General features: G+C 45.7%; 1 protein-coding gene across 1 annotated transcript in view; it reads right to left on the reverse strand.

Annotated features, from left to right (window-relative positions):
- Arhgap25 (Rho GTPase activating protein 25) overlaps positions 1–26,155 on the reverse strand; it is an 80,627-nt gene that overhangs the window by 39,033 nt on the left and 15,439 nt on the right. The window contains exons 2-3 of the mRNA XM_034511791.2: positions 7,971–8,170; positions 1,060–1,147 (exon numbers count right to left, since the gene is read on the reverse strand). Of these exons, the coding sequence (XP_034367682.1) occupies positions 1,060–1,147; positions 7,971–8,170 (288 nt within the window). The remainder of the gene's footprint in view (positions 1–1,059; positions 1,148–7,970; positions 8,171–26,155) is intronic.

The raw sequence follows: 26,155 nt of genomic DNA on the forward strand, positions 1-26,155 counted from the left end.
AGGTGTGACTGGAATGACAGGAAGAGAAGGCTGGGTCTTCAGATTAGAATACAAGAACCCATGGAAACCACCTGGATTGCATCTTTCCTTTTCTTTGGTGTAGAGAGACAGCCAGGATTTTTCTCTGCATCACCATTCCCGCTAGATGTGCCCAGTATCAAACATTTGCATGGCACGTACTACGTACGAGGTATCAAACCAAACATTTCATTCGGTCATCTCCACTTAACGCTCTCTGTCATCCTTGTCCTCATGACAGGTAAACCAGAGAGTCAGGGAGAAGCTAAAGAGGCTGCTGTGCTGTGAGAGGCGTGGCCAGAATTTAGGTGTGGGCAGGTTTGCTGTAGGCAGGGCACCCTTCTCCTTCGCCACACTGCCTTCTCCACCCATGTGAGCAGGGAAAGGTCTAAAAGAAAGGACCTCATGGCCTTCCCTGCTGGGATCAAGGCAACCAGACAGCCTAGCAATGCCAGATGTCCTGGCAGGGCTATGGCTGTCTCAGAGCAAGAGACAGAGAGGAGGAAAACCCAGCCCCAAGGTGGCAGGTGGCAGGTCCAGGGTATGTGCCAAATTCCCTTTACTCCTAATACGTCCTCCATTCGGAACAGGCAGCTTCCAGCATACAACCCATGTGTGCACACCGGACATGCAGCGCCTGGCATGTTTAAAGTTCTCAAAAGCTGAAACTTGCATTTTCTCGTTTGGTCCTGTTGGAACACATAGGACCACTGTCATTTGATCACTGCACCTCATTCAAGTGGAGATCCCACCGCTCAGAGCCTATCTCAGCTGTAGTATTCTGCAGTGATGATTGCTCACAGGGAGGTCCCAGAGCCTCATGCTACAGCTCCTGTATCCAGCCAGACTCCTGGAACACTCCTGGGATTGCACCAAATGGGCCCTTGTTTGTCCTGGGTGGCTTTAAAGCCCTTGATGCTAGCTAGTCACCTGAGATACGTTCCTTAACTATATGAAAGGCCACTGTGAGTTCATAACATGGTTGGATGATGGACCATCACCTTGACTTCTAGGTGTGGGATGGAAATGCAGGGTACCTACCTGGAGTAACTTCAAAGACAAATTTCCCAGCTTCTTCAGGGTTTGTGGCGATTTCTTTGACTGTACTGCCTGGTAGATACATGGATCCCTAAAAGATCAAAGGTTATACTTTTATGTAACAAGCAGCTTTTTTTTTTTTTAACTAGGAAGCAGCTAAGTTGGGAGAATGAATGGGATACTAACAGCGGGCTGAGGAGGGAGGTGAGCAGAGAAGCATGAACGCTGCTTCCAGTCTGAAGGGCACCCCTCTGACTTGGCCGGAGTGAGAAGCAGCTGCCCATGCCTAGGACAGGCAGAGCAAGGTCCTGACTGGAGATGGCCTGTCAGAGAGCCAAGTGAATTCTACATCACTTGCACACAATGCTTCAGTAATTGCACTGGGCTTACCCACAGGGCATCCTCACAGCACAGGAGCTGCTAGGACTGTCACTCCCACCATTCAGACAAGATTTAGATTGGGAGCCAAATGACTGTCTGAAGTGACAGGGCCAACTTTCTTTCTGGATTGAGTTACTCCTAATCTCATTCTAAGTTGTTGTCATTCTGAACAGTCTAAACAAAAATACAGCAGCAGTGAAAACACTGAAGGAATGGAGGCTTAAGAATATTCTCAAATAACATCCAAGGCCTGGAAGAAGAAAGCTCCCAGGTCTAGGAATAGAGATGTCTGAGAGAGAAAGAAAAAAAAGAATAAGAAGGAAGAGGAAAGGGAGGGAGGGAGGGAGGAAAGGAGGGAAGCAGGGAAAGAGGGAGGGAGGGAGGAATGAAGGGAGGGAGGCAGGGAGGGAGAAACAGAGAGAGGGGAGGGAAAAGAGAAAAGAAAGGCAACAGGAAAGAGCAGAAATAAAAAGGAGAAGAGGGTTTCTGTCTATAAGGGGGAGCACTGTGATCCTGTCTATAAGGGGGAGCACTGTGATCCTGTCTATAAGGGGGACCACTGTGATTCTGTCTATAAGGGGGAGCACTGTGATCCTGTCTATAAGGGGGACCACTGTGATCCTGTCTATAAGGGGGAGCACTGTGATCCTGTCTATAAGGGGGACCACTGTGATCCTGCCTATAAGGGGGAGCACTGTGAGCTTGTCTATAAGGGGGAGCACTGTGATCCTGTCTATGAGGAGGACCACTGTGATCCTGTCTATAAGGGGGAGCACTGTGATCCTGTCTATAAGGGGGAGCACTGTGATCCTGTCTATAAGGGGGAGCACTGTGATCCTGTCTATAAGGGGGAGCACTGTGATCCTGTCTATAAGGGGAACCACTGTGATCCTGTCTATAAGGGGGAGCACTGTGATCCTGTCTATAAGGGGGAGCACTGTGATCCTGTCTATGAGGAGGACCACTGTGATCCTGTCTATAAGGGGGAGCACTGTGATCCTGTCTATGAGGAGGACCACTGTGATCCTGTCTATAAGGGGGAGCACTGTGATCCTGTCTATGAGGAGGACCACTGTGATCCTGTCTATAAGGGGGAACACTGTGATTCTGTCTATAAGGGGAACCACTGTGATCCTGTCTATAAGGGGGACCACTGTGATCCTGTCTATGAGGAGGAGCACTGTGATCCTGTCTATAAGGGGGAGCACTGTGATCCTGTCTATGAGGAGGACCACTGTGATCCTGTCTATAAGGGGGAGCACTGTGATCCTGTCTATAAGGGGGAGCACTGTGATCCTGTCTATAAGGGGGAGCACTGTGATCCTGTCTATAAGGGGGAGCACTGTGATCCTGTCTATAAGGGGAACCACTGTGATCCTGTCTATAAGGGGGAGCACTGTGATCCTGTCTATAAGGGGGAGCACTGTGATCCTGTCTATGAGGAGGACCACTGTGATCCTGTCTATAAGGGGGAGCACTGTGATCCTGTCTATGAGGAGGACCACTGTGATCCTGTCTATAAGGGGGAGCACTGTGATCCTGTCTATGAGGAGGACCACTGTGATCCTGTCTATAAGGGGGAACACTGTGATTCTGTCTATAAGGGGAACCACTGTGATCCTGTCTATAAGGGGGACCACTGTGATCCTGTCTATGAGGAGGAGCACTGTGATCCTGTCTATAAGGGGGAGCACTGTGATCCTGTCTATGAGGAGGACCACTGTGATCCTGTCTATAAGGGGAACCACTGTGATCCTGTCTATAAGGGGGAGCACTGTGATCCTGTCTATAAGGGGGAGCACTGTGATCCTGTCTATGAGGAGGACCACTGTGATCCTGTCTATAAGGGGAACCACTGTGATCCTGTCTATAAGGGGGAGCACTGTGATCCTGTCTATGAGGAGGAGCACTGTGAGCCTGTCCATAAGGTGGAGCACTTGATCCCTCATTAGCCTTTAATCCTGTCACCTGCAGGTCCTCACTGTCTGGAGACCGCCTGTCTCCCAACATGAGCCTCCTGCCATATGGCTGCTGTACTAGTTTGGGTTAGTGCAGCTCCAGAGGGAAAAGTGACGTCCTTTTTATTCAGGAAGAAATGCCACCAGGAACGGAAGTTAGTTTCAGAGGTACCTCTCTAAACTGTCATTTGACACCCTAAATTACTTCATCACAAATTGTAAAAATAAAGTATTGGCATTACTACATATATGTATAATTTATTGAGCAACTGCCAGGTGTCAAACTGCTCACTGCTCCTGAGAGTGGAGCAAATCATCCTGGGAAATCCAGGAAGGACTGTTTTTCCTGACTGGAGAGGCAAGGAAACAAGGCTTAGAGAGGTTAATTAGCTGAAAAGTTAATTAACCACAAGTAACTTAACAGGAAAAGGACAGTTTGAACACCAGACAGTGAGAATCCAGAATTCCTGACCAGAACTTCCCAACCAGACTTAGCTCAAAAAAGTCAGAGTTCAAGTCACTCATACTGGGTGTCGACACATCCGACAGCTGTCCCTGTCCCTTGGACATCATAGGCAAGCAGGAGGGTGAATACAGGAAGGCACCCTGGGGGCAAAGTAGGGCATATCTACCTTTGCCATATCCAACTTTGCCAGTTGGCATGGGTGGACCTTGAGTGGACACAGGGCAGAGCTAGAGTGTGCTGGCTCCAGAGGGCAGACTGAGGCACATTCACAAGCTCTGTGACCAGCTGCTAAGCACAGCCATTGCTAAGACTTACACTATGTGAGCACATGGAAAATGGTTCCCTGTTTAAAAGGATGGTGTGGGGCTGGCGAGAGGACTTAGCAGTTGAGAGTGCTTACTTCTCTTCGAGGACTGAGTTTTGGTTCCTAGCACAGGGACCCCATAAATGTCAGCTCCAGGGAAGCTGAAACCTCTGGGCTCCTCGAACACCTGCACTCATGTGCACATAGCTCCCGCACATCATTTGACAAGTAAGGAAATAAAAAGATAACGTTATCCCAAACTTGTCGTTTCCTGTTCATCGCCACATCTTTTTATGCCCGTGGTGTGATTTATCTCTGTGGTAGAAATTTTATATAACACGGAGCTCTTGGCATCTGAGACATCATGTGGTACTCTGATTTTTTTTTAATTTAATTTTGATTTATGTGTATGCGTGTTTTGCCTGTGTGTATAGCTGTGTACCACATGCGTGCCTGGTACCTGTGGAATCATAAGAGGCGTTGGAGTTACAGACAGTGAGCCACCATGTGGGTTCTGGGAATCAAACTTGGGTCCTATGATAAAGTAGCCATTGCTCTGCTGAGCCATGTCTCCAGCCCTCACGTGGCACTTTGAATCAATCGTGAAATGAATATTTAGACCACAGACATGGGCAAATTCTACACAGAAACAAACTTGCCATCAAAGCCTGCTGTTACGCATTTACTGTCACACCGCCGACAGGCCTGTTAGGTTAAGTTCCTGCACATGGGGATGTGGGACAAAGGTCCTCTGTAAGGTAAGGGCATCCTGCTCTTCCAGCTGTGCACGGTGTTCTCCCACTTTGACAAGAGGACATGGTGGCTCATTCATGAGCATTGTATAACACTAATTATTACTGAGATCAAAGTTTTAATACATGTTTATTGGCCATTGTATTTCTTTGGTAAATTTGGCCATTTTCCTATAGATTGGTTTATTAAGAACATCTGTTTGCCAAATATACACACCCAGTTTCCCATTTATTATTTGAAGCTTTATTTTCTAACATTGACGTTTAATTATGAAATAAGCCAGTCTTCCCCTTGTGTCATCCTGGTTGCTTTCAAATGCCCACTCCCCTAAGCCCACGCAGACAGCTCTGTTTTGTCTGCTCTTTCTGCAGACGTGTGTTTCCGTCAAGTCTGTAACCACATTCAGGAATGTGGAAATAGAGCATTCCTTGTTTTCAAGAATCTAGCCTGCAACTATAACTTTCAGTTTATTTCCAGATATTTTCAAGACACCCCACAGTGGTAACAAATGATAGTGTAGTTAGGGGAACATGAAGTAGACCATCTTTATTTTAAGAAGATAAATGGAGATTGTATGAAGACTGAAAGACAGCCGCCAGCTCTGGTTTGTGATAATACCTGACCATCGACTCTATTTTCCAACACTTGGAAATTAGTTTTTTTAGACTTCAGAAACTTTATACAATATATTAATTGCCACAATCACTGGTTACATTGTAGACTAATATTCAACACTAAGGAACAATATTTGTGACCTATTGCTACTTTTACTAAATCATGGCCTTATTTCACACTTACGGGATCACTTTCTAAGTTTCTGTGGACAGGAAATGCTGGATTGAGGCAGCTATTCCTTGATGAGATTGTGAATAATTTATTTGTCTTTTTCTAATGGTCTAAATTTCCTACAGTGCAGCTTTTACTATCAAATATGCCCAGCAACACATAGCAAAATAAATCCTTTATAAAGAGTAACCAACTATTCCTACGATTTTTATTTTTAGATCTGAAATGAGTGTTCTCGTTTTATCAGGCCCCCTGGAAGCGGCCGTATGGTTTCCTCGCTTGCCCTCTTTCCCTGATTACATCGTTCACAGATCTCACACAAACAAACCATCCGTGGGGACTTAAGAGAACAACATTGCCTACTCATTCCCAGTCAATTTGTTCCCGGGAAGCTGTGGATTTCTTACAAGGGAACAGACCAGGGCTTACACGTGACTCTTCTACCCCTTGATACTAGTTCGTTTTTACACAACAGGTTTTCGTGTGTGTTTTGTGTCATTAGATCACCTGACAAACACAGGCCAAGCAGTATTGTCTTGTTTTAAACAAGAAAGTTGGATCCACAAAAGGAAACAGTAACTGCAGCGCCACAAAAAGAATGCAGCATTCAGTGGGAAACACCTTTCGCTTTCCACACTGCACGGAGACAACCACTACCCAGCGGCCCTTTCCATGGGCTCGGGTGGCTGAAGCGCCCTTGCCTCTCAGAGTCACTCATTAAGAACAGGAAGTCCAGTCACCACACACAGACGTCCACAAAAGCCCAGCTCGGTGGAAACTCAGTGACTGTTTCATTTTGGTTCCACCCATCTGCTTGTCCGTTCTTCTGCTTAGCCACCCCAACATCCATATACGTCTTAGCCTCACCTTCCTAACTGTTGGAGTTTGTTTTCTCTAGTAATTTCTAGTAAAGCTCTTCCACCCCGCTTCCATCACCACAGATATGAACTCTATGTGGGTATGTAGCCATCTTGGGGATTAGAGACTTCAGTTTATATTCGGGATGCCACAGTCATGGTTTATGGTAGCTTGTCCCATGCTCACTATCCACTAGGAGCATCAGCATAGAGGAGAGGCTGAAGGGCCCCAGGCCTGGGATTGGAGATCAAAGCTGTGGTAGACTTATCCTTGCCCCTGTGTGGGACTCTGTTCCTCTACTCCCAAAGTCTATCCTGAACTTGGCCGCTGACTTCAGCCCCCAGTTCCCTCTGGCATTCCTAGCACTGTCTGCACTTATCCATATCATCTGTGCCCTGCGCTCTCCTCTCCAATATCAGTTTGTTTTAGGGCACACAGAACCATCTGTTTACAGCAAGCTAACAGCTGTCTCTCCTCTGTTCAGAACCCTGAAGTGGGTCCCATGACACTGGGTGTAACTGCCCGAGCGTTTTCAGTGACATTCACAACCTGACCCTTGCCCTCGCTTCTCTGACCTCTCTCCCCCTCTGCTTCCCAGAGAAAGCAGAAGTTCTTTCTGGTTCTGTTCCCACCCACCAGACCCCGGGGGCTGCCCACCCAGGCCACACGTGCCCCTCTAGCCTGTTCGGCTGTTCCCTCTGCCCAGGAGGCTCTTGTCCCAGAGATCCACCAAGCATTGCCACGACCTGCATAAAGTCAGTCTGCGCAACCCACTTAAGATGGCAACGTGTCTCCCGAACTTCTCTCACCAGATTCTCCTCCTTTCTTGCCCAACTCATCTTCTCTAACAACTACACACTCCCCTTACTGTGATTATTTCCTGCTTGTCCGTTCATCTGCTTAGCCACCCCAACATCCATATACATCTTAGCCTCACCTTCCTAACTGTTGGAGTCTGTTTTCTCTAGTAAATTCTAGTAAATTCTCCGTTCAGCAAATCTTTCCCCTGCATTACTCACTGATTTACTTCGAGGGTCTACAGTGGTAACAAGTATGAGAACATTATACGTTTGGAATTAAATACAATACTTGTTCAATACATATTTATGGAACCCTGTCCCCCAAAAGTGCCTAAATCAGGTCTCTTAAGCTACCATGATGGGTTACCATCTCAGTGCCACCATGAGACCAGACTTGGGGTGCCCCAGAAACCACGCTGTGCTAGTAAGAACATTTCTGCCAACCTCACACCCAAGGAACATAGAGAAAAATCATAAGACCACAGCATCGCCCCAGGTGGAAGTGTCTGACCCCAGGGCCTATAGGAGTGAAAGCAGCCAGTGGGCCCCTGCCTGAAGCAAGACCCCATCCTCTGGGCCTGAGGTAGGGACACACACCCAGCAGGTACCTGCGGCTTTGAGTCCTCTTCGTCCTTGTAGTAGAAGAGGTGCTGAGCCCTCAGCACAAAGTACCGCTGCTGCCAGTTTTTGACGATGGACCTCTGCTTCTTCAGCCAGCCCATCTTAATTGGCCTTTCCAGGGGGTTGGGAGTGGTTGGTGGGTGAAAGGCCGCCATCTGCTCCCCGGTCATCACACTCCTCGACCGAGCTATAGAGAGGAACAGACAGGCAGGCTGACCGAGGGACATGAAAAAGTCAAGAGTGAAGGGGTGGGGGTGGGGGTGGGGGGAGGCTGAGAGGAAGCCCTGTTCTCCCCCACACCCCACAGGGTCCTGCTCCTGAAAGGAGCCTAACCGACGACCAGCTCCTGCAGTCCAGCTGCCTCCGGCCCTGAGCGCTGCAAAACGGAGATTGGCTGGAGCCTCTGAAGAGGAAGTGGCCACAGCATCTGACGGAAGGTGCTTCCTTTTCCTGCGTGGGAGTATCTGACAGGGGACAAAATAATGTCCCGCTCTGTGCTTAGAGTAAGGCCCACACAGCTGCAGAGACCACCGGAAGTTGCCTGGTTTTCCTCCATGGCCATTCTGGGGAGCCAGCCTGTAGCTTGAACTTCTCTGCCCAATATGGTCTCTCCAGCAGACCATACTCACATGCCAGCCCACAAGGGCTTGGCACCTCGTAAAGTTTCTGGCCAAGTGTCATCTCGTGCCCTCCAGTCCCCTGTCCACTGTGTGTGTGCCTCACTTTGCTAAGCCAAGGGCTTTGGATGGTATAGTTGTCTTGTGTTTCTAGTTAGATTGTCACCACAAACAGAAGCAGCAGCAGGACTTGAGACCAGATCCTTCCACCCGCTGCCTGCTATAATTGTCTTTTGCCTTCCTACAGAGTTCTGTCATTTGCTTGGGTCCTGACCCACACCTCCATGGTAACCCCCACCCAGAACAACTGTCTCCTTCCTTCCTGTACCTCCAAAGTGACCCATTCGCCACCCTGGTTTCCAGCCAACCCTTTCTTCTAACACCTGCCTTCTCTCGTCTCTAGCCAGCTCAACAGTGACCTCTCAATCAGTTACTTCTCCTCAAAGCCTTGTCCTTGTGCTGACGCTCTGTCCTCACTGATACCAAGTGCCTGTGCTCCACTCTGCTGTCGAGGAAAGCCTCTACCTCTTCTTCCTTTAGTTAGCCTCGGATGGTCCCTGAGATATGAATAACATGGCTAAATCATCAAGTTCTTCCTCATCCCTTTTGTGTCACCTGACTCGAGAGAGACCTGTCCTTTCTCTCCTTGTTTTTGACCGATGCTTCTCCGGGCCTCTGTTTCCACACTAGTTAAAGTGTTGATGATGGTCCTGACAGTGTAGAATTGTGAAGATTAAACAAACAACACACAGAAACCTCTGACCACACTCAGTTAGGCGTGTGCTTACACTTACTGCTGTCAACGGGTGACTAAGTCCAGCTATAAGAATGAAGGCCATCTTTGAGCGTGTCCTCAGTCTCTCACTTCAGGCTCAGACTTGCTATCTTCACTCATCTTCACCTCAGCACATTTAACTGGAAACTTCTCCCTGGTGCTTTTGACTCCTGTTTACCTAGCTCCTAGGCCCTCGGTCCTCAGCCTTTCTTCATGTTCACGGTATCCTTCCAAGCACCAGAACTTTACACAGGCTGGTAGTCTTTTCTCCACTCACTGCACCTGTATCGAGAGCTGTCCTCTGTATAATGCAGAGGACAATGGGGCTGTGTGCACTGGGCTCCACCCAACTGGGCCTTTCACCTCTGCAACCACTCTGTGTTCCTATAAGATAGTTACAGCTTCATTCCTTAACTGCCACTAGGGAACTGCAAGAGTTGCAGAACATGCTTGGTTGAGCCTTGCATTGGACAGCCATCAGCAAGGGAAAGCATATACACAGTGGTCGTGGAAGATGACTTGTCAGCTGGATGCCCATTTGGTTTGTAAAGAGATCATTTTCTATCAGTATGTCTTGGCACCCTCACCAAAAACAAAAACAAAACAAAACAAAAAAAAACTAAACCTGTATTTCCAATCTTTTTTCTCAGCTATCTACTATTTCCAGAGTCTTTCCCTGGGCTGACCACTTACTCCAAGGGCCCACCAGGATGGTGAGATGATGAATAGGCATTGGCCGTGGAGCAACAAGAAGGAGTAGACCTGAATGAAGGACTGAAGACTCTGTGCAACATTGTATCTTTCTATGTCAGGGTGTATCTTGAAAAGACCCGTCTGTATTAGGGAGAAGGTACACATAGACAAAAGTGAGCGTGTAGTTCACACAAAACACTTTTGAAGAAGATGGAGAGTGAGGCAATCAGTGGGCATTCTCTTCTGCTGTGATGGCCTCCGTGTAGGCCCATCCCAGTGCAACTCCTATGGCTGCTCATCTGAAGCAACATCAGATATGGGAAGAGGACCCCTTTCTTGCAGCAGAGTGATGAAGAGCATCCATAGAACCAAATAGAACCAACATGGAAAGGGGAAAAATTAGGTAAAGGCATGTGGTGTCTGTGAGGATTTGGGTCTCTTGAGCCACTCCCGGGATCCCACAGACCTTATTAGAATCATCGCTAGAGGCAAGAGAAGCAGAAGCCGTCAGAAGCATCCAGAAACAGAACAGGAATTCACAGAAACCAAAAAGACAATGTAGACTGGAGGGAAGTTGGTGAACATGGAACCCAATGGCTAGGGTATTCTATTCTTAGTTCTGAGGAAATTTCATGCTTCTTTATGGTGAAAACAAACAATAGCCAAACCCCTAAAAATACCTGTGCCCTGACGAGTGACCTGGGGAAGGCAGGAAGATGTGTGAACACCTAGTGTTCTTAAATATAGCCCAAAGAGGACATGACAGCCATGTGAGAGGAAGTCAGCACAGCACCAAGACAGTGCCTAAAGGGACAGCACTCACCATATATGTACCATATAGCCAGTGTTTCTTTAGTGCCTGCTGTCATCCTACTATGCTCAGTATGACCATAAGTCCAGGGTCACCCACTGTAAGTTAGAGCATGTGGGGAGAGCTGTACGAATTATATACAGTTGGAAGTCAGTCCAAGTCAGAGAGAACAGTGCAGCTGGGCACAGTGAGCAGCTACTCCACAGAGGAGCTTCCTGCCCCACCTTAGCCCCCAGTCCTGGCCCACTAGGCAGGCCTCTTATGTATGATCCAAGCGTGGGAGCAGCAGCCTGGAGGGTCCTGGGTTTGACTCGCATTCTTTGTTATTTCTTTGAACAGTATCTCTTCATGGGTGATCCGCAAGTGTCCATGGTTAATTCCTGGTAATCACAATGGTCACAGTGACAAGCTTTGCTATGAATTGGTCTTCACACTCATGGTCGGGAATCCCCTCAGGGAAGAGGAATGAACCAGGCATGGGCTGCAGAGCAGGTTATAGGGGGACAAGGGAAAGAGACAATTCTATAAACACTGAAACTGCAACTACTCAGGGTTTGCAGAATTCCCTGGAGCAAGAGCAGGTTGAGGGCTTCAATGAGGCCAGAAATGCAGCCTTACTCTAGAAGAGAGAAGACCAAGCCCCTGGCTAGCGCTGTGCTAGACAACTTGGCAGTCACTGTAGGTGGGTGTGGTCAGTTAAATGGATCAAGGTAAATAGAATTAAGTAAATATACATTTACAACAGCCGTATTTCAAGCACTTGGTAGCAGATGGACCAGTGGGCCAGAGAGGTGGCCTTGGGTGTGGAGTGAAGCTTCAACCTTCTTCTGAGAGGAAATAGGCAGCCATTACATGTCATTGACAAGGGAGGACTATGAAAAACATGTTGCACAATTAGATTGTCCGTGCTGAATTTTAGTCTGCAGTATAAGAGAAATAGAAGATGCACTGTGTAGCTGGGTCTCCAGTGAAAGAAGGGAAACAGGAGATGTATCATGAACCCTGGGTTTTGTTTCTGTCGCAAAAGTTAGCTCATTTTTGCCCCAAGTTGGAACAAGAAAAAAATTAAAGAGGGAAGTATGAACAGAGAAGTCGCCTCAGAGACACTGTCACTTCCTCCTCATCTTCCCATCTGCTGACCCACTGACCTGAAAAATAACCACAAACTTTCCTGGGGCCCCCTCTGCAGCACCTCTACTCTATGCTCTTCTGTCGCCCTGCTTGAGGCTCTGCATCGGGTGGCTGTGGACATGAGGAGGAGGAAGGTCATAGGGATGGAAAGCTGGGAGGAGCTGCTGGTGTTTTCTCACTGTGAGCTGAGCATCACTGTGGAAACCTGTCTGAACAAATTAGAAAGGGGAGGAGAATTCCTGTGACTCCCCTCCAGACCTCTCTAATCGGTTGCAGACCAATCACCTAGCTGCCCTCAGGCACCAGAGGGAAATTCTCAAATTTACCACTCTGCTAGTCAGACCCACCACCCTTCCTGCTTCTTACTCTCTACCATCTCTATCTTATACTAACAAATATATCCCAGCCTGCTTTTCTCTGGCCTCTAGAGCTGGAGTCCTGACTGTCTCTATGACTGACCCAGTAGGCTGTGGCTCCTGCAGTCAGCAGAGATGAGATTGCTGATGGGCTGACCTGCTTAGGTACAGCCCTTACGTTTGTCTCCTGACTACAAATCTCCCACAATCCTCTATGGCTCTCTCCTAGAAGATCCAGCCTAAAAACACTGCCCATATCATTCCTGGAGTCTTTGTGGCTTTTCTGTTCTTCCTCCACATCCAAACTGCAGGACAGTGTGCTCCTAGCACTGATTGCCTCTTAAAAGTTCTTGCCCACCCTTTGACTGAGTACAGACTCAAGTCAGGCTACAGCTCCATGAGAAGACCCAGTATCTGAACTTGGCAGTTCTCCAGCCCTGTCCCCCTTTCCCTGGAAACAAGTATGTGGCTCAGCATTTGTCACCACGGCTGGCAGCTCTCTTCCCCGGCTCCCTCTCCACTTGCAGTGTAACAGGACAAGGATGCTGCCTCTGTGCTTGTCCTTGCTCATCTTATATCCTGGACCCCCAGTGAAGCCTCCAGTATGAGTGCAATCAGCAGGATGAGGTAGAGAGGTACGCAGAATTCTGTGACAGTGGCCATGGCTGAGTCTCAGTCTGTACTATAGTTTGTTTCTTCCTTCATGAGATTGTGAGTGTCAGAAGCACTTTGTGGCTGATTAACCCACAGGAGTTAACAATGTTACTGGACATGCCTCAGCTAGTGCCTAGCTCTAAAACACAAGAGTTGAAAAGAAGCTAGTGATGCAAACAGTATCTTTATAAATATGTAGTTGGTTTAATGTCAAACGAGATGCAAGACTGAGGAAAGTGAAGGATAAGAGAAGGGATAGGAGTGGAAGTGGAAGGCTCATAGGACACCACACAGTATGCCAGCTGTGCCAGACAGGCCTGGACTAAGAAGGTGTTGGTGGGAAAGGATCCCCTATGAGATGCCTCTGCAAGTGGACACACAGTCTGAGTGTAGAATGAACAAGGAGAAGACAGGGGTCTCTGCAAGGCTTGGCATTTGTATACCTTAGGTGAGCTAGCCTCCCCACCACTCACACAGCCCATATTGATGAGCTCTTGACAGACAGCAAGACAGTGTCAGATCCAACCTGTGTAACACCCATCTGTCAGAAACTCACAGAACCCCAAGATCCATCTGCAGAAGTGACAGGGGTGGAATTAGAGAACAAGAATGCTTAGCCACACAGTGATAGTCCAACACAGAAGCGTGCCACAGAGAGGGCCACACAGAAACTGCCACAGAGTGAGTGCCACGGAGTAAGAGTGCCACACAGAGATTGCCACAGAGTGAGAGTGCTACACAGAGTGAGAGTGCCACACAGAGTGAGAGTGCCACACAGAAAGTGCCCCAGAGTGAGTATCACACAGAGAGTGCCACAGAGTGAGTGTCACACAGAAAGGGCCACAGAGTGAGTGTCACACAGAGAGTGCCACACAGAGTGCCACAGAGTGTGAGTGCCACACAGAGTGCCACAGAGTGAGAGTGCCACACAGAGAGTGCCACAGAGTGAGAGTGCCACACAGAGAGTGCCACAAAGTGAGAGTGCCACACAGAGAGTGCCACAGAGTGATTGCCACACAGAAAGTGCCACAGAGTGAGTGTCACACAGAGAGTGCCACAAAGTGAGTGTCACACAGAAAGGGCCACAGAGTGAGTATCATATAGGGCAACTGAGTGCCACACAATGAGAACACCATATAGCCTGTAATAAGGGGTCTGGCCAGCAGACAGTCATTGGTGCATAGTTAGTGAATGAATAAATAAACATTTTAGCATACATTGGCAATCACCATCAAGGAACTTTATATTTGTAACAAATAATGGAAAATTTTTCTGTTGGTGGGACTTCTGGTGTGTTCCCTTGTTCAGTGCAGGTGGTGGCTGGTAGAAGGATTGATGCCTACTCCAGTAATAACAGCCAGTTACTTAAGACATAGCAAGTCCTTACAAGTACCTGCTATGGTATGGGTCTCCATTACTTCTGTGCACAGACAGGTTCTTCTTTAGGTAGTACCTGAATATGACCTCCATCTTAAAGGCAAGGGTCTGAATTTCAGAGCTAGAGTGATTATCTCCAGCTAGTGATTTAAAGCCAGCTATCCATCCTCAGGTCATAAGACCCAGAGAGGAACAGCATCCTGTGGCAAAGAGAGCTGCCCACATTACAAATCAAAATGGTTATAGAGTAAGACGGCATGTGGAAGACAGACAGCCCATCCTTCATCTCGGTAGAAGCAAAGCCATGAGGACCGACCACAGGAAGCCGCTGGCCTTTGCCTCTGTTGCTTTAACAGAACACTTGTAGCTGAGTATTTCACCCAGATCAGAGATCACTTGGTTTACGGTTCTGAAGGCTGCACATGGCACCAGCCTCTGAGCTACAATGTCCCACGGAGAGAGAGGGAGGAGCAGGCAACCAAGAGAGGGTTGGAGTCACTTTCTGTAACAACCTAATCTCCAGATAAAGACATCCCTCTGAGTGACATAACCTCCTCTCGTGAGGCCCCACCTCCAGACACTGCTGCACTGCAGTCTAAATTCCCAATATGTGAACTTTGGGGGACAGACTCAACCCAAGTTGCCTCAAGCCTTATGTATAAACAACCTCGTGCCTCTACTTCCGCCCAGTGTGTCATATGTGACACTCGTCAGGCCTTGAAAAAACACTGACAGAAAGATCATACTGAAACCTCACACCTACCACCCAGACTTTGTTGACACCAACAGGAAGATGGACATATTAGGTAATCCTGCTGGTCTTACCAGCTCACTGCCCAAGCTCATTAGAAGAACCATAAAGATGCTGATTGAAGCCTACTGTGGGCATGGAGTGGGAAGGAGAGTGCTGAGCTAACCCAGCTCCATCCCCAGGCTGAGAAGAAGTTTCTAGGGTACCCTTTGAGCAGCAAAGCCCTTGCTGCCTCCAGCTGCTAACAGCCAAGGAAGTAATGACAATTGCATTTTCACTTCGGTGTGAAGAACATCAGGAGGAGCTATGAGACTGCAGGTAGCACAGGAACTGCCCCAGACACTCATCCTTGAGAACAGATTCATGGAGCATCTACAGTTGTTCTCGGAATGTCTGTCCTCAGTGCCCAGGACTGGAGTGCATCTCACTTTTGACACCTGATGGAAATGTCTTTCCTGTTAGTCAGGTGATCATGACAACTGAAAGAAGCAGAACCCACCTTTGAAAGGAATTTGGTGTAGATAGTGATGAATTCTGACAGAAAAGCCAGGCACAGATATTGTTTCCGTGGTAGTAGTATGGGGGTTGGTGACAGAGAGGAAGTGTGTGTGTGTGTGTGTGTGTGTGTGTGTGTGTGTGTGTGTGTACTAAGGGGAAGAAGAAAAAGAAGAGAGAGGTGGGGAGATGGGGATGAGGAGGGCCTGGCTTTCTGCTTTGTTTATCTATTTAGCAGCTCTGGAAACCCAGGCTAGGAACAAGCCTGTCTCCAAAGTCTTCCTGCCTTCAGGAACATTCTCCTTAGTGGTGCCTTCCGAACCCCTTTGAACTGTTCACATTTTGTGGCTTTCATGTTTCCTAGGACTATAGAGCTCCATTGACTCTCCTGGGTAAGCTTCAGTTGCTATGGCTCCCTGGTTCGTTCTCTCTCTCTCTCTCTCTCTCTCTCTCTCTCTCTCTCTCTCTCTCTCTCTCTCTCCACATCTCTGCACATCTCTGCATAACAGGAAACCAAGTGTAATAACAAGAAGCTTTGCAGAGTTGTGAGCACTTCCTACCAAGCCCTGCCTCTTCCTCAGTGCAGACAAGTAGAGATTTGGCAATGAGTGACAAATGAAGCAGAGCAGACAAGGTGGCCATGTCTCTGGCTGTCCAGAAGCTACCTGCCTCCCCAGAATGAATGTGAGGAAGAATGATCCAGATCTGTGGAACTGTGGGATGATTCGTGCCATGAGTTACCCAGTGCCAAAAGTAAAGAGAGCTATGTCCTTCCCCCAGCATCAAGACTAGCCATTTTAGGTAGGGGTTTTTGCTTTATTATCTACTTACATTCATTAATAAATAGTGTGTTAGGGTGCTTGAAGTATTTGCATTTTATACACGTAAGAACCCTACCTTCCACTGGCAGAGTGCCTCCAGGGAAACAACACTCCAGGCCCATCAAGACTGAGTCCTGGAGGCCACAGGCCTTTGTCCTTCCTCGGGCATTGCTTCAGTGAGCTCCGGGGACCACCACTGGTCTTTGGGAAGATTAATTTTTGCCTTGAACTCTACCCAATGTGTGAGCAATACTTTGGATGCGATGGCCAATGATACAGCCTCACAAAGGGAGTCTATGTCCCACTAGAAATGGAAATAATTTACCTATGATTGGAAGTCTGATGACATAAGATATTGATTAGTGTTGTTAAGCATGATCAAAGCAATGTAGTTATGAAATACAGTATCTGCATTTCCAAAGATGCTTACTTCAGCGTGAAGCAAAGGGTTTCTTTGAATGTAGAATTAGTTTTAGAATACCTTAACAAAGAAGAAAGAAAAGAACAGATTTAAAGGCAACAAACTCAATAACCATTGAATTTCAAGAGTGGAATACACAGGAATGTATGTGGGGGAGGGCACTCAGTCTTTCAAGATTCTATTTACATTCCCCAAGCCTGGCATCCCACAGCAACCAGCCATTGCCCTGAGTTTCTTCATGGCTATTTCCCCAAGTCTACATTTTCAGACCCTGGTGTTTACTACTCACCCTCGAATCCCTGAAGTGACCCAGAGGTCACCTTTCCCTCAGATGGACCTGCTCCCCCTCTGCCTCTATCACTTAACCAGATAATGAGTGGGGAGCACTGAGCTCCTGATCTGAGCAGTGCTCCCTGCACAGTCACTCTGCTCAAGCACAGGTGCCTGAGAGGGAACTTAAGAAGGAAACTCAATTGTGCCTCCCTACCCCAAAACCTACCCCCGGCCATTGTGTATCTCTGACCTCCAATGATAGCTCTCCTTTTAAAACAACCAAGGTTATCTCAGCAACAAAAAGAAGGAAATCAGAAAAGTGTGAAACAGAATCTGAAAGTGTAGGTGAGGAGGGGGGAATACAATGGAAACCATGGAGAACAAGAATCGTCTCCACTTGGAAAAGAGAATGATTTCCAGTGTGGTTTTATAAAGCTAAATACTTCATATACAAACTCCACAAGGTGAGACAGCTTTGCCCTCTTCATCCATGACAAATGTCTAGAATAGTCTATGAATGCAATGATACTTAAATAACTTGCTTATATTATCCATGGGTAAGACAAAGTTTGGAAAGCTCAGTGTTCTCAGAAGACTGTGAACTTGTACTCAATACGTTCAACACCAGCCTTATTGAGAGTGAATAATGAAGAATGGAGGACTCCATGCTTGGGTGCTGAAGACTCCTGCTCTGTGGGGTGGAGCACTGCTACGTTCACAGTATCTATAATCATGTAGTTTTCCTTTTCCTTTCTTCTGTCATGTGGTTCATCATATTGATTGGCATTTTAAGGCTGAGTCATCCTGGGTTCCAGTAATGAATCCCATCATAACAACACACAGCCTTTCACACTGTAAACTTCAGCTTGATTGTACTTGGTTGGGAGTGTTTACAGCACTGTTATAAAGGATAACTTTGTGTTTGGTTGTAGCGTTTTTGGCTAGCTTTGATTTCAGGGTAAGGACAGCTTATAAAACAAGCTGGAAAGTCTTCTCTCTCTCTCTCTCTCTCTCTCTCTCTCTCTCTCTCTCTCTCTCTCTCTCTCTCTCTCTCTCTCTCTCTCTCTCTGATACATCAGCCAAAAGCACTGGTTGCTCTTCTAAAGAACCAGATTTGATTTCCAGCACCCACCTGGTGGCTCACAACCATGTGTAATATTCCAGTTCTAGGGGATTTGACGTCCTCTTCTGGCTTCCAAGGGTACTGGGTGCACAGTCCTACATGCACGCAGAACACTCAACACACATAATACAAGATAAATATAAAGTCATAATACTTTGATGTTCATTGGTGAAGTTTCATGTCTTTCTTTCCCAGGTTTGCAATTGCTGATTCAGTCTTGACCATAGCTGTAGGTTTATTCCAGTTTCTTAGTTCTTCCAAGCTGAGTCTCAGTAGTGTGGCATGTCTGAGATGCTTTTCCAACTATTCTAGTTATCAAGTTGGCTGGTACATAACTGTCCAGTGTACTAACTTATATTATTTGTGTGTCTTTGAAACAGGTGTCACTGTCTCCGATTCCAGTTTTGATTTCAGTGATTTGAGTCCTTACTACATCTCTTCTCTGGCCCCTCTATAGGTCCAGAGCATTTAATGGTTGTGAGCATAGTTGTCCTTACACTTCAGTTAGTATTTGCAGGGAAGCTATCTTAAAGCTTTCACTTTTAATCTACTGTGGTTTTGTGCACACAGACAGCACATTGTTGGGTTATGTTTTCCTCTCCATTAAGAAAAATGCATTCAAAATAATCACAGATGATGAGGGACTTAATTCTGTGCATTTGCTATTTATTTCACACATTCCTTATAGTATCTGGTCCCTTATTTTCTAAAGGACTATCTTCTTCCATTGAATTTTTACAGCAAAACGTTTAGACTTTTTATTTTCTCTTGTATATGTCATTTAGTTATTTTATATTGATTACAATTGGAATTATGTTTGACAGTCCAAACTTATTCCATTCTAATTTTGGTTTATCCCAATTTAACTTTAATAATATGCATATGCTGTTTTTAATGCCTTTGTCCCTGTGTCTTCAGTTCTTAAATGTCACCAAATTGCATTTTTATATCTTGTAGTTCCAAAAAAATTACAAAATTTTAATCTTAAAGGTTTTAAATCCCTTAAATTATTAAGAAGAGTGTATAGTTTATAAACAAAAATTGCAATTATGATAGCATCTAGAGTGATCTTTAACATTTCAAATTATGCAGAAATAAAGGTATAGTTCCACAGCACTGTTATAAGTTGCTTTCATAATTGTAGGACACACACATTTCTCGAGGTCTGTATCTTTGTTGTCTTTAAATTATAGTTAGTAACTTCCCATTTTGACCTTCAGGACCGCATTTAGAACTTCTTGCAGGATTAGAATAACGAATTCCCAAGCTTGTGTTTGTCTGGGAATGTCTTACCTTCTCTTTCACTTTTTAAAAATACCTTTGTGTGTGTGTGTGTGTGTGTGTGTGTGTGTGTGTGTGTGTGTGTGCGCGCGCGCGCGCGCGTGTACATATAGAGCACATATAAAGGTCAAAAGACAACTTTCAGGAGTCAGGTCTCTCTTTCCACCATGTGGGTCCCAGGGATTGAACTCAGGTCATCTGGTTGGGTGGCCAGCACCTTTATCTGAGCTGAGTTAGTACTATGGAATGATAGTTTTGCTAGGTATAAGATTCTTGATTAACAGTTTCTCTTCTTTCTAGAAGGTCGAATTCATCATCAGATCAAAAGCTTCTGATAAAAATTTCTCATGATCTTGTTGAGAGTCCTTTGTAGGTGATCAGTCACTTCTCTCCCCCTGCTTTTAAATTTCTCTTTATCACCCTTTTCTGAAAGTTTGGCTGTAACAAACCCATCTTTGTAGGCCCTAAACTCATCACACTTGTAGTTAACTCAGCATCTTGGTTCTTCATCAAGTGTGGGAAGCTTTCAGTTATTGCTCTTCAGACATCCTCTCTTCCCTTTTCTCTCTTCCCCTGAGACTCAAACAATGAGTGTTTGATTTCTGTGTTGACTCATATCCTTCAGACCCCTTAGGCTCTGAGCACTTTCTAATCTGTGTTATGTTCCTCAGACTTGACTATTTCCAATGTGCCACCTTTGAGTTTGCAGATTCTCTTTCTTCCTCCTCATATCTGGTTTAGAAACCTTCTAGTGAGATTTTCATTTCATTTTATATGATTTTTAGCTTCAGCATTTTTTTAAATTTTCTTTTATGTTTTCTATTTTCTTTTCATGGATAATTTATGCTGATCTATTTTCCCCCTTTGAATAGACCATACTTTAATGTTTCTTCATACACTTTGTTATTTTGTTGTTCTTATACCAAAAAAAAAAAGAAAAGAAAAGAAAGGAAAGGAAAAGGAGAGAGAGACAGAGCCAGAGAGCCAGAGAGAGAGTGAGACAGAAAGGGCAAGCTCAACATTTGAACTTGATAACACAACTCTGGAAATCAGATTTTCCCCCTTCTCCAGGGGTTTCCAGCTTTTTAAACTTTATCTGTTATGAATGTCACAGGCTAGTTCATTTGCAGGAAAAAAAAAACCAGAGAAGTTCAAAAAGTCCAATTAAAGGCATGGGCCTTTAAATTTTTCTGAAAGTCAATACTCAAAGAGGGAGGGCTCACGCAATGCTGGAGTAGAATAAACAGAAATGATTGCCCCTGGTTTGCCTGAAGCACAGATTTCTGTCATTTGATGATCCAGTCTCTTTGTCCACCCTGGCTCCAGCAAGCAGCACAAGCTACTCAGGGTATGTATTGCCACCCACAGGGGTGGCAATGAGAGACAGGTAGGTACTTGTGATGCTATTCTTGGTTGCCAGCTTGACTGTATTTGGAATGAACTACAATCCGGAAATGTAGGGAACACCTGTGCGAGATTTTCTGCTTGGTTTGAAGTAGGTGGATCCACTTTTAGTCAGGACCTTTGAGGCAGGAAGACACATGCCTTTGATTTGGATATTGAGTCAGGAAGACACACCTTTAATATAAACTACAGTTTCTTCTAGAAGCCTATACAAGGACATAGGATAAGGAAGATTTCTCTTTGCCCATTTGTCCTCCCCTTTCTAGCACATCTATTCCTTCACTGACATTGGAACTTACTTCTATGCGATTCCAACATATGCAGAAGACTAGCTGAGACATCCAGCCTTATGGGACTCAGCAACTACTATATTCTTGGATTTGCAGTGCACAGCTAGCCATTGTTGAATGAGCTGGTCTGAAGCATGAAGGTCATTCCAATAAATTCTCTTGATACGTAGACAGACAGACAGACAGATTCATTTCACAAGTTCTGTGACTCTGGAGAATCCTGACTAAGACAATACTCATGTTTTAAGATCTTGAAACTTAAGATCAAGAATTTAACCAAAATTAAATGCAAATTTACCACCCAAACCTTCTCCTGGAAAACTGAAACCTCTGTGCAACACCAGAGTTCCAAGATGGCTGAACTAGGTGGATTCTGCAAGGATGATTCCCCAGGTAGGAATACAGACTCCTAGTGCTTCTGTCATTGGCCCAGTTTCCTTTATGTTTTAGGGAACAATTCCATTCAACTAAATCCAGCCCCAAAAACAGAAATTTGTCAAAAATAAAACAGCTTATGTATTTTATAATAAACTGGGTTGGGATAAATTTAGAAAACCAGCAAGTGTTTATTTATTTATTTATTTATTTATTTATTTTGTGTGTGATGAATGTGTGTGCACATGCATATGTGTGAGCACCTGTGCACTTGTCACAGTAAATATGTGTATAAATGGAGGTCAGGGAAAGACTGCTCTCTTCTTCCTCTGTACAATCTAGATGAAAGTCAAACTCAAGTCATCAGGCTTATGTGGCAAGTACCAAGGAGCCATCTTGATGGCAAGAGTAGACAATTTAGATTTAGATGTGAATTGAGAATAAGATGAGGAAAAAAGCAACTGCGCCTTTGAATGAATCATTAGTCTCCTCCGCTGACTCTTCACTCAACCACTGCCTCCTCTCCTTTTCTTCCTTGGTGTTGCCTTCTTACACCAGTTGTGAACAGAGCTGGCTTAAAGTCAGACCCAAGAGGAGGACGAGGAGGAAGTTGCACATAGATTCAAGAAAAGGTTCCAAGAATATCTGTTCCTTTCGTATGCAGGAAAATGTTCCACAGCACAAATATAAACAAACAAACAGCTTGGTGCCTAAAACCTAAAGTGTCAGTTGATAGGTGACTGAGTTTCATTATTTTGGGGGTAGAATATCTGGGGCATGAGCTTCCAGAGGATGCAGCTCTGCCATAAAATGTGCACTGGCTACTTCATCTGAGCGATACTTTAGAAAATGCTGGTTCTATGGTCTTTGGGAGGCCTGGGAACGGAAGGCTGAGAGGTCAGATGGAAAATCCATATTTGTTACGCCTGATTGTGGGAGTGTTCTTGTGGGCAGTACTAGTAAAGAAAAAAAAAATGAAAGAAGATGTTTATAAGCCACTGCAGGAAGTAGCTGAAGGAAAGACTCAGAATCCCTAATACTTACAGAATTAATTTGTTCTTCACAGAATAGCCTGGGCTAAGATGACCAAGACCAACTCCTGACACTACAACCATGATCTACATAGGAAAACTTTGATACTAGATTCCACCAGGATCAACACGTTTCACTCTTGGATATACATAAGAGATTGAAAAGCAGGTGACAGCGAGGGGAAACGTACCTCCAATCACACATCTGACAAAAGATCTACTTTAGCAGACTCTTGGCTGAAGGTGATAATCCACTTACTTCCCAGCCTGCTGCTCTCTTACAACATACTCAATAAAATACAACTCAAAAAAGAAAAAAGGAGAGGAAGGAAGGGGGAAGGGGAGGAGGAGGGGATGAAGAGGGGAAGGACAAGAGAGACACCCTCAAAACTCATCCCTGAGAAAACAGGCCAACTTTTAAAATGACCAAAATATTTAAACTGACACTTTGCCAGATGAAAAGATACTGTATCTCTTTAGTGAGTATGATATGTAAAATAAAACCACAGTGGGGCACTAATACAAACATATTGGAATAAATACGGTAAAATTTAAAGTCAGCCTCACAGCAAGGACTGGCGAGCAAGACACAGAGGGTGCTTTCTTGGGAGGCTGGTCAGATAGGAAATGCTCCTGCCACTTTGGCAAACTGCTGACAAGTGTCTCACAGAGTTAAACTCAGACTTATCAGTGTTCCCCCTCCTCAGTGTTTACCTCAGAGAGACGATGCATCATAGTCACAGAAAACCTCTAGGTAGATATCTATAGCAGCTAGTAGTAATCTCTATCAGTTAAAACAACTCCCATGCCCTTCTCTCCTCTAGATGTGTGGCTGTGGAGGGTGATTTTTCTCCTTGCCCTTCATAAGGACCAAATATGTGACCCCAGGGCAGTTGGCACACACACTCTTCCCTCAACAATTAGGAAGAGAAGAGCAACAATAAATGAAATTCAAAATTAAAGCCTATACTTCTGCAATGTCTTCGTGAAGAGGCTGCTGGCCACCTGCACAGGCTGCTGCTCTGGGAGGCTTGCTGCCACCTGGTGGCGCCTGACAGCATCAGTTCACAGGGGCTGCCAGCAGGGGCCAGCTGGAACCTGTTAGTCCACTAACTAAAAGCAGCTCAAACAGTCCTAGGAACATCCTCCACCTGTTATCATTTGCACGAGTCGAGCCCATGGAGTTTAGTCTAGAACAACATGGACGGAGCTAGTGAAGCCATGCCATGCTTTCCCACCAGCCTAGTCTTTTCTTCTGCGTTCCCTTACACATAATAGCCAGAAGACACCCTAGATGAGAGGTGGGGGCCACTTGTCCAGCTTGTAAAGGCTTTCTTTGCACTTAGAAACATACAGCAGTGTTTTTAACCTTTGTGAGATTACAGACCTCATTGGGGATGTGTGTGTTCATATGCATTTCTTCATAAAACCTCTGGAGGGCATGTACTCTCGGAAACCAGCCCTTGAGCACACCGGGAAAATCCTGATTATAGGCCTGACATCAGCGTTATCTAGGAATCATGTAAGCTACTCAGACATTATGTGGAACAGAAAGAGAGCTAGCAGGTGATGTGTATGAAAATGAAAGGGAAGGGTGTTGCCCATTGGGGGCAGAACTTGCTTTAGCGGTCCTATGAGGTGCCAGATGCCAGCGTGGCTCTTGGCCATGTCTGTTCATGCTGAGGGTCCTCTGACTTTCCTTCTTGCCCTGAGTACCACTTTCCAGTTTTGCACCCTGGAGTTTTCTGGTCTCTCCCACCCTGTACTGCTTTTCCATCCAAAGTCTTTGGCCATCAAGTTTAGGTTGGGAGTGAGAAAAACAAACAAACTCAGAAAAGAAGCCAACAGCCCTGACCACCCAGTGTGTAAGCAAACTTCAGGCTGCTCTGGGTGACTGAAGACAAACATGTCTTAATCCCTATGATTGGGGTGCAGAGCCTGCACACCAGTGAGAAATGATGAAAGAGCCATAAGTGGAGTGCATGACCTGGAGTATGCATTGTGGTTCTCAGAAGCCTACAGTCAGTCCATGGGTAAAGCAGGTGAGCAGAGTGCCAGAGAGGGAAAGGGGGTGCAGGAGGGAAAGGGGTGAAACTGAGAAGGGGTGCAATATCCTCCTTTCCCTGGATCTGTTGACATATGCATGGCTCAGTGATATTGTTCCTTCATACATAGGCCAGTAGGAAGTGGCACTATTAGGATGTGGCCTTGTTGAAGGAAGTGGTCACTGGGGGCAGGCTTTGAGGTCTCAGATGCTCAAGCCATGTCCAGTGGCAGCTCTCTGCCAGCTTTCAGGAGATCCAAATATAGAACCTTCAGCTCCTTCTCCAGCACCATGTCTGCCTGCATGCTGCCATGCTTCCTGCCATGATGATAATGGTATCAACCTATGAAACTGTAAGCCAGCCCCCAATTAAATGTTTTCTTTTATAAGAGTCGCTGTCTGTGGCCATGGTGTCTCTTCACAGCATAAAACCCTTACTAAGACAGAAATTGGTACCAGGGACCATGGTATGGTTGTGATAGGCCTGACTATGTTTTTGTTTGGAGGGAAGTGGACTTTGGGACTTTGGGTTAGAAAAGCAGTTCAACACTTTAAATGGGGCTTAATGGGCCGTCCTAGTAGGACCATGGAAGACAGTGGTGTCTTTGGATGGTGGGGGCCCAGCTCAAGAGGTTTCAGAGAAGAATATGAGTATGCGGCCTAGAGACCATTCTGGTGATATTTTGGTGGAAAATGTGGCTGCTTTTTGCCTTACTTGAAAAATCTGCCTGAGACTAAACTGAAGAGTTCTGGGTAAACTGTGATAGCACAGAAAATTTCCAAATGGCCAAATATTAACTCTGGAATATGGCTATCAATGTTCGCTCTTATAAAGATTTATAATGAAAATGAACAAGATGAATGGTGAAAATTACAAAATGTACAGTTTGAGGAGAAAGGGGGCACCAGGAAGTGGAATGGCGCTGAGTCCTGTGTTTTAGATGATAAAATCCTGACATTAAATAGAATTAAGGGAGTGGTGGCCTAGGGGCAAGATCCCACCCAGCTAAGCCTCTAACCTGTAAAAGGAATTAAAGAGAGTTTAGAACCAGGTCTGAGGGTACATGCCTTTAATCCCAGCAGTCTGGAGGCAGGGGCAGGTAGATCTCTGAGTTTCAGGAAAGCCAAGCTTGGGCAGTAAAGGAAACCATCAAGACCAGAAAGCTGTACGTACGCCACAGGCACCTGGAGTTCATGAGTGATCCCTCACATTAACCTCCCTGGATTTGAGAATGAGTGCAATGATTAATTAATTATTAATGAGTGCAAAATTTCTAGTAAGGCAGCATGCAGCAGTGTAGGAGTAAGAGTTTAGTGCAAGAAGGAACTGACTTACAAAAGTTTTAGGCGATTGTAAAATATTTGGAGGAACTAAAGGAGCAAGTTTTTATCCCCTAGAACACCTCCCCAAGCCATAACACTTGACTCTTACATCGCCCACCTGTCCGA

This window comes from Arvicanthis niloticus, chromosome 9 (genome assembly GCF_011762505.2).
Source record: "Arvicanthis niloticus isolate mArvNil1 chromosome 9, mArvNil1.pat.X, whole genome shotgun sequence".
NCBI lineage: Eukaryota > Metazoa > Chordata > Mammalia > Rodentia > Muridae > Arvicanthis > Arvicanthis niloticus.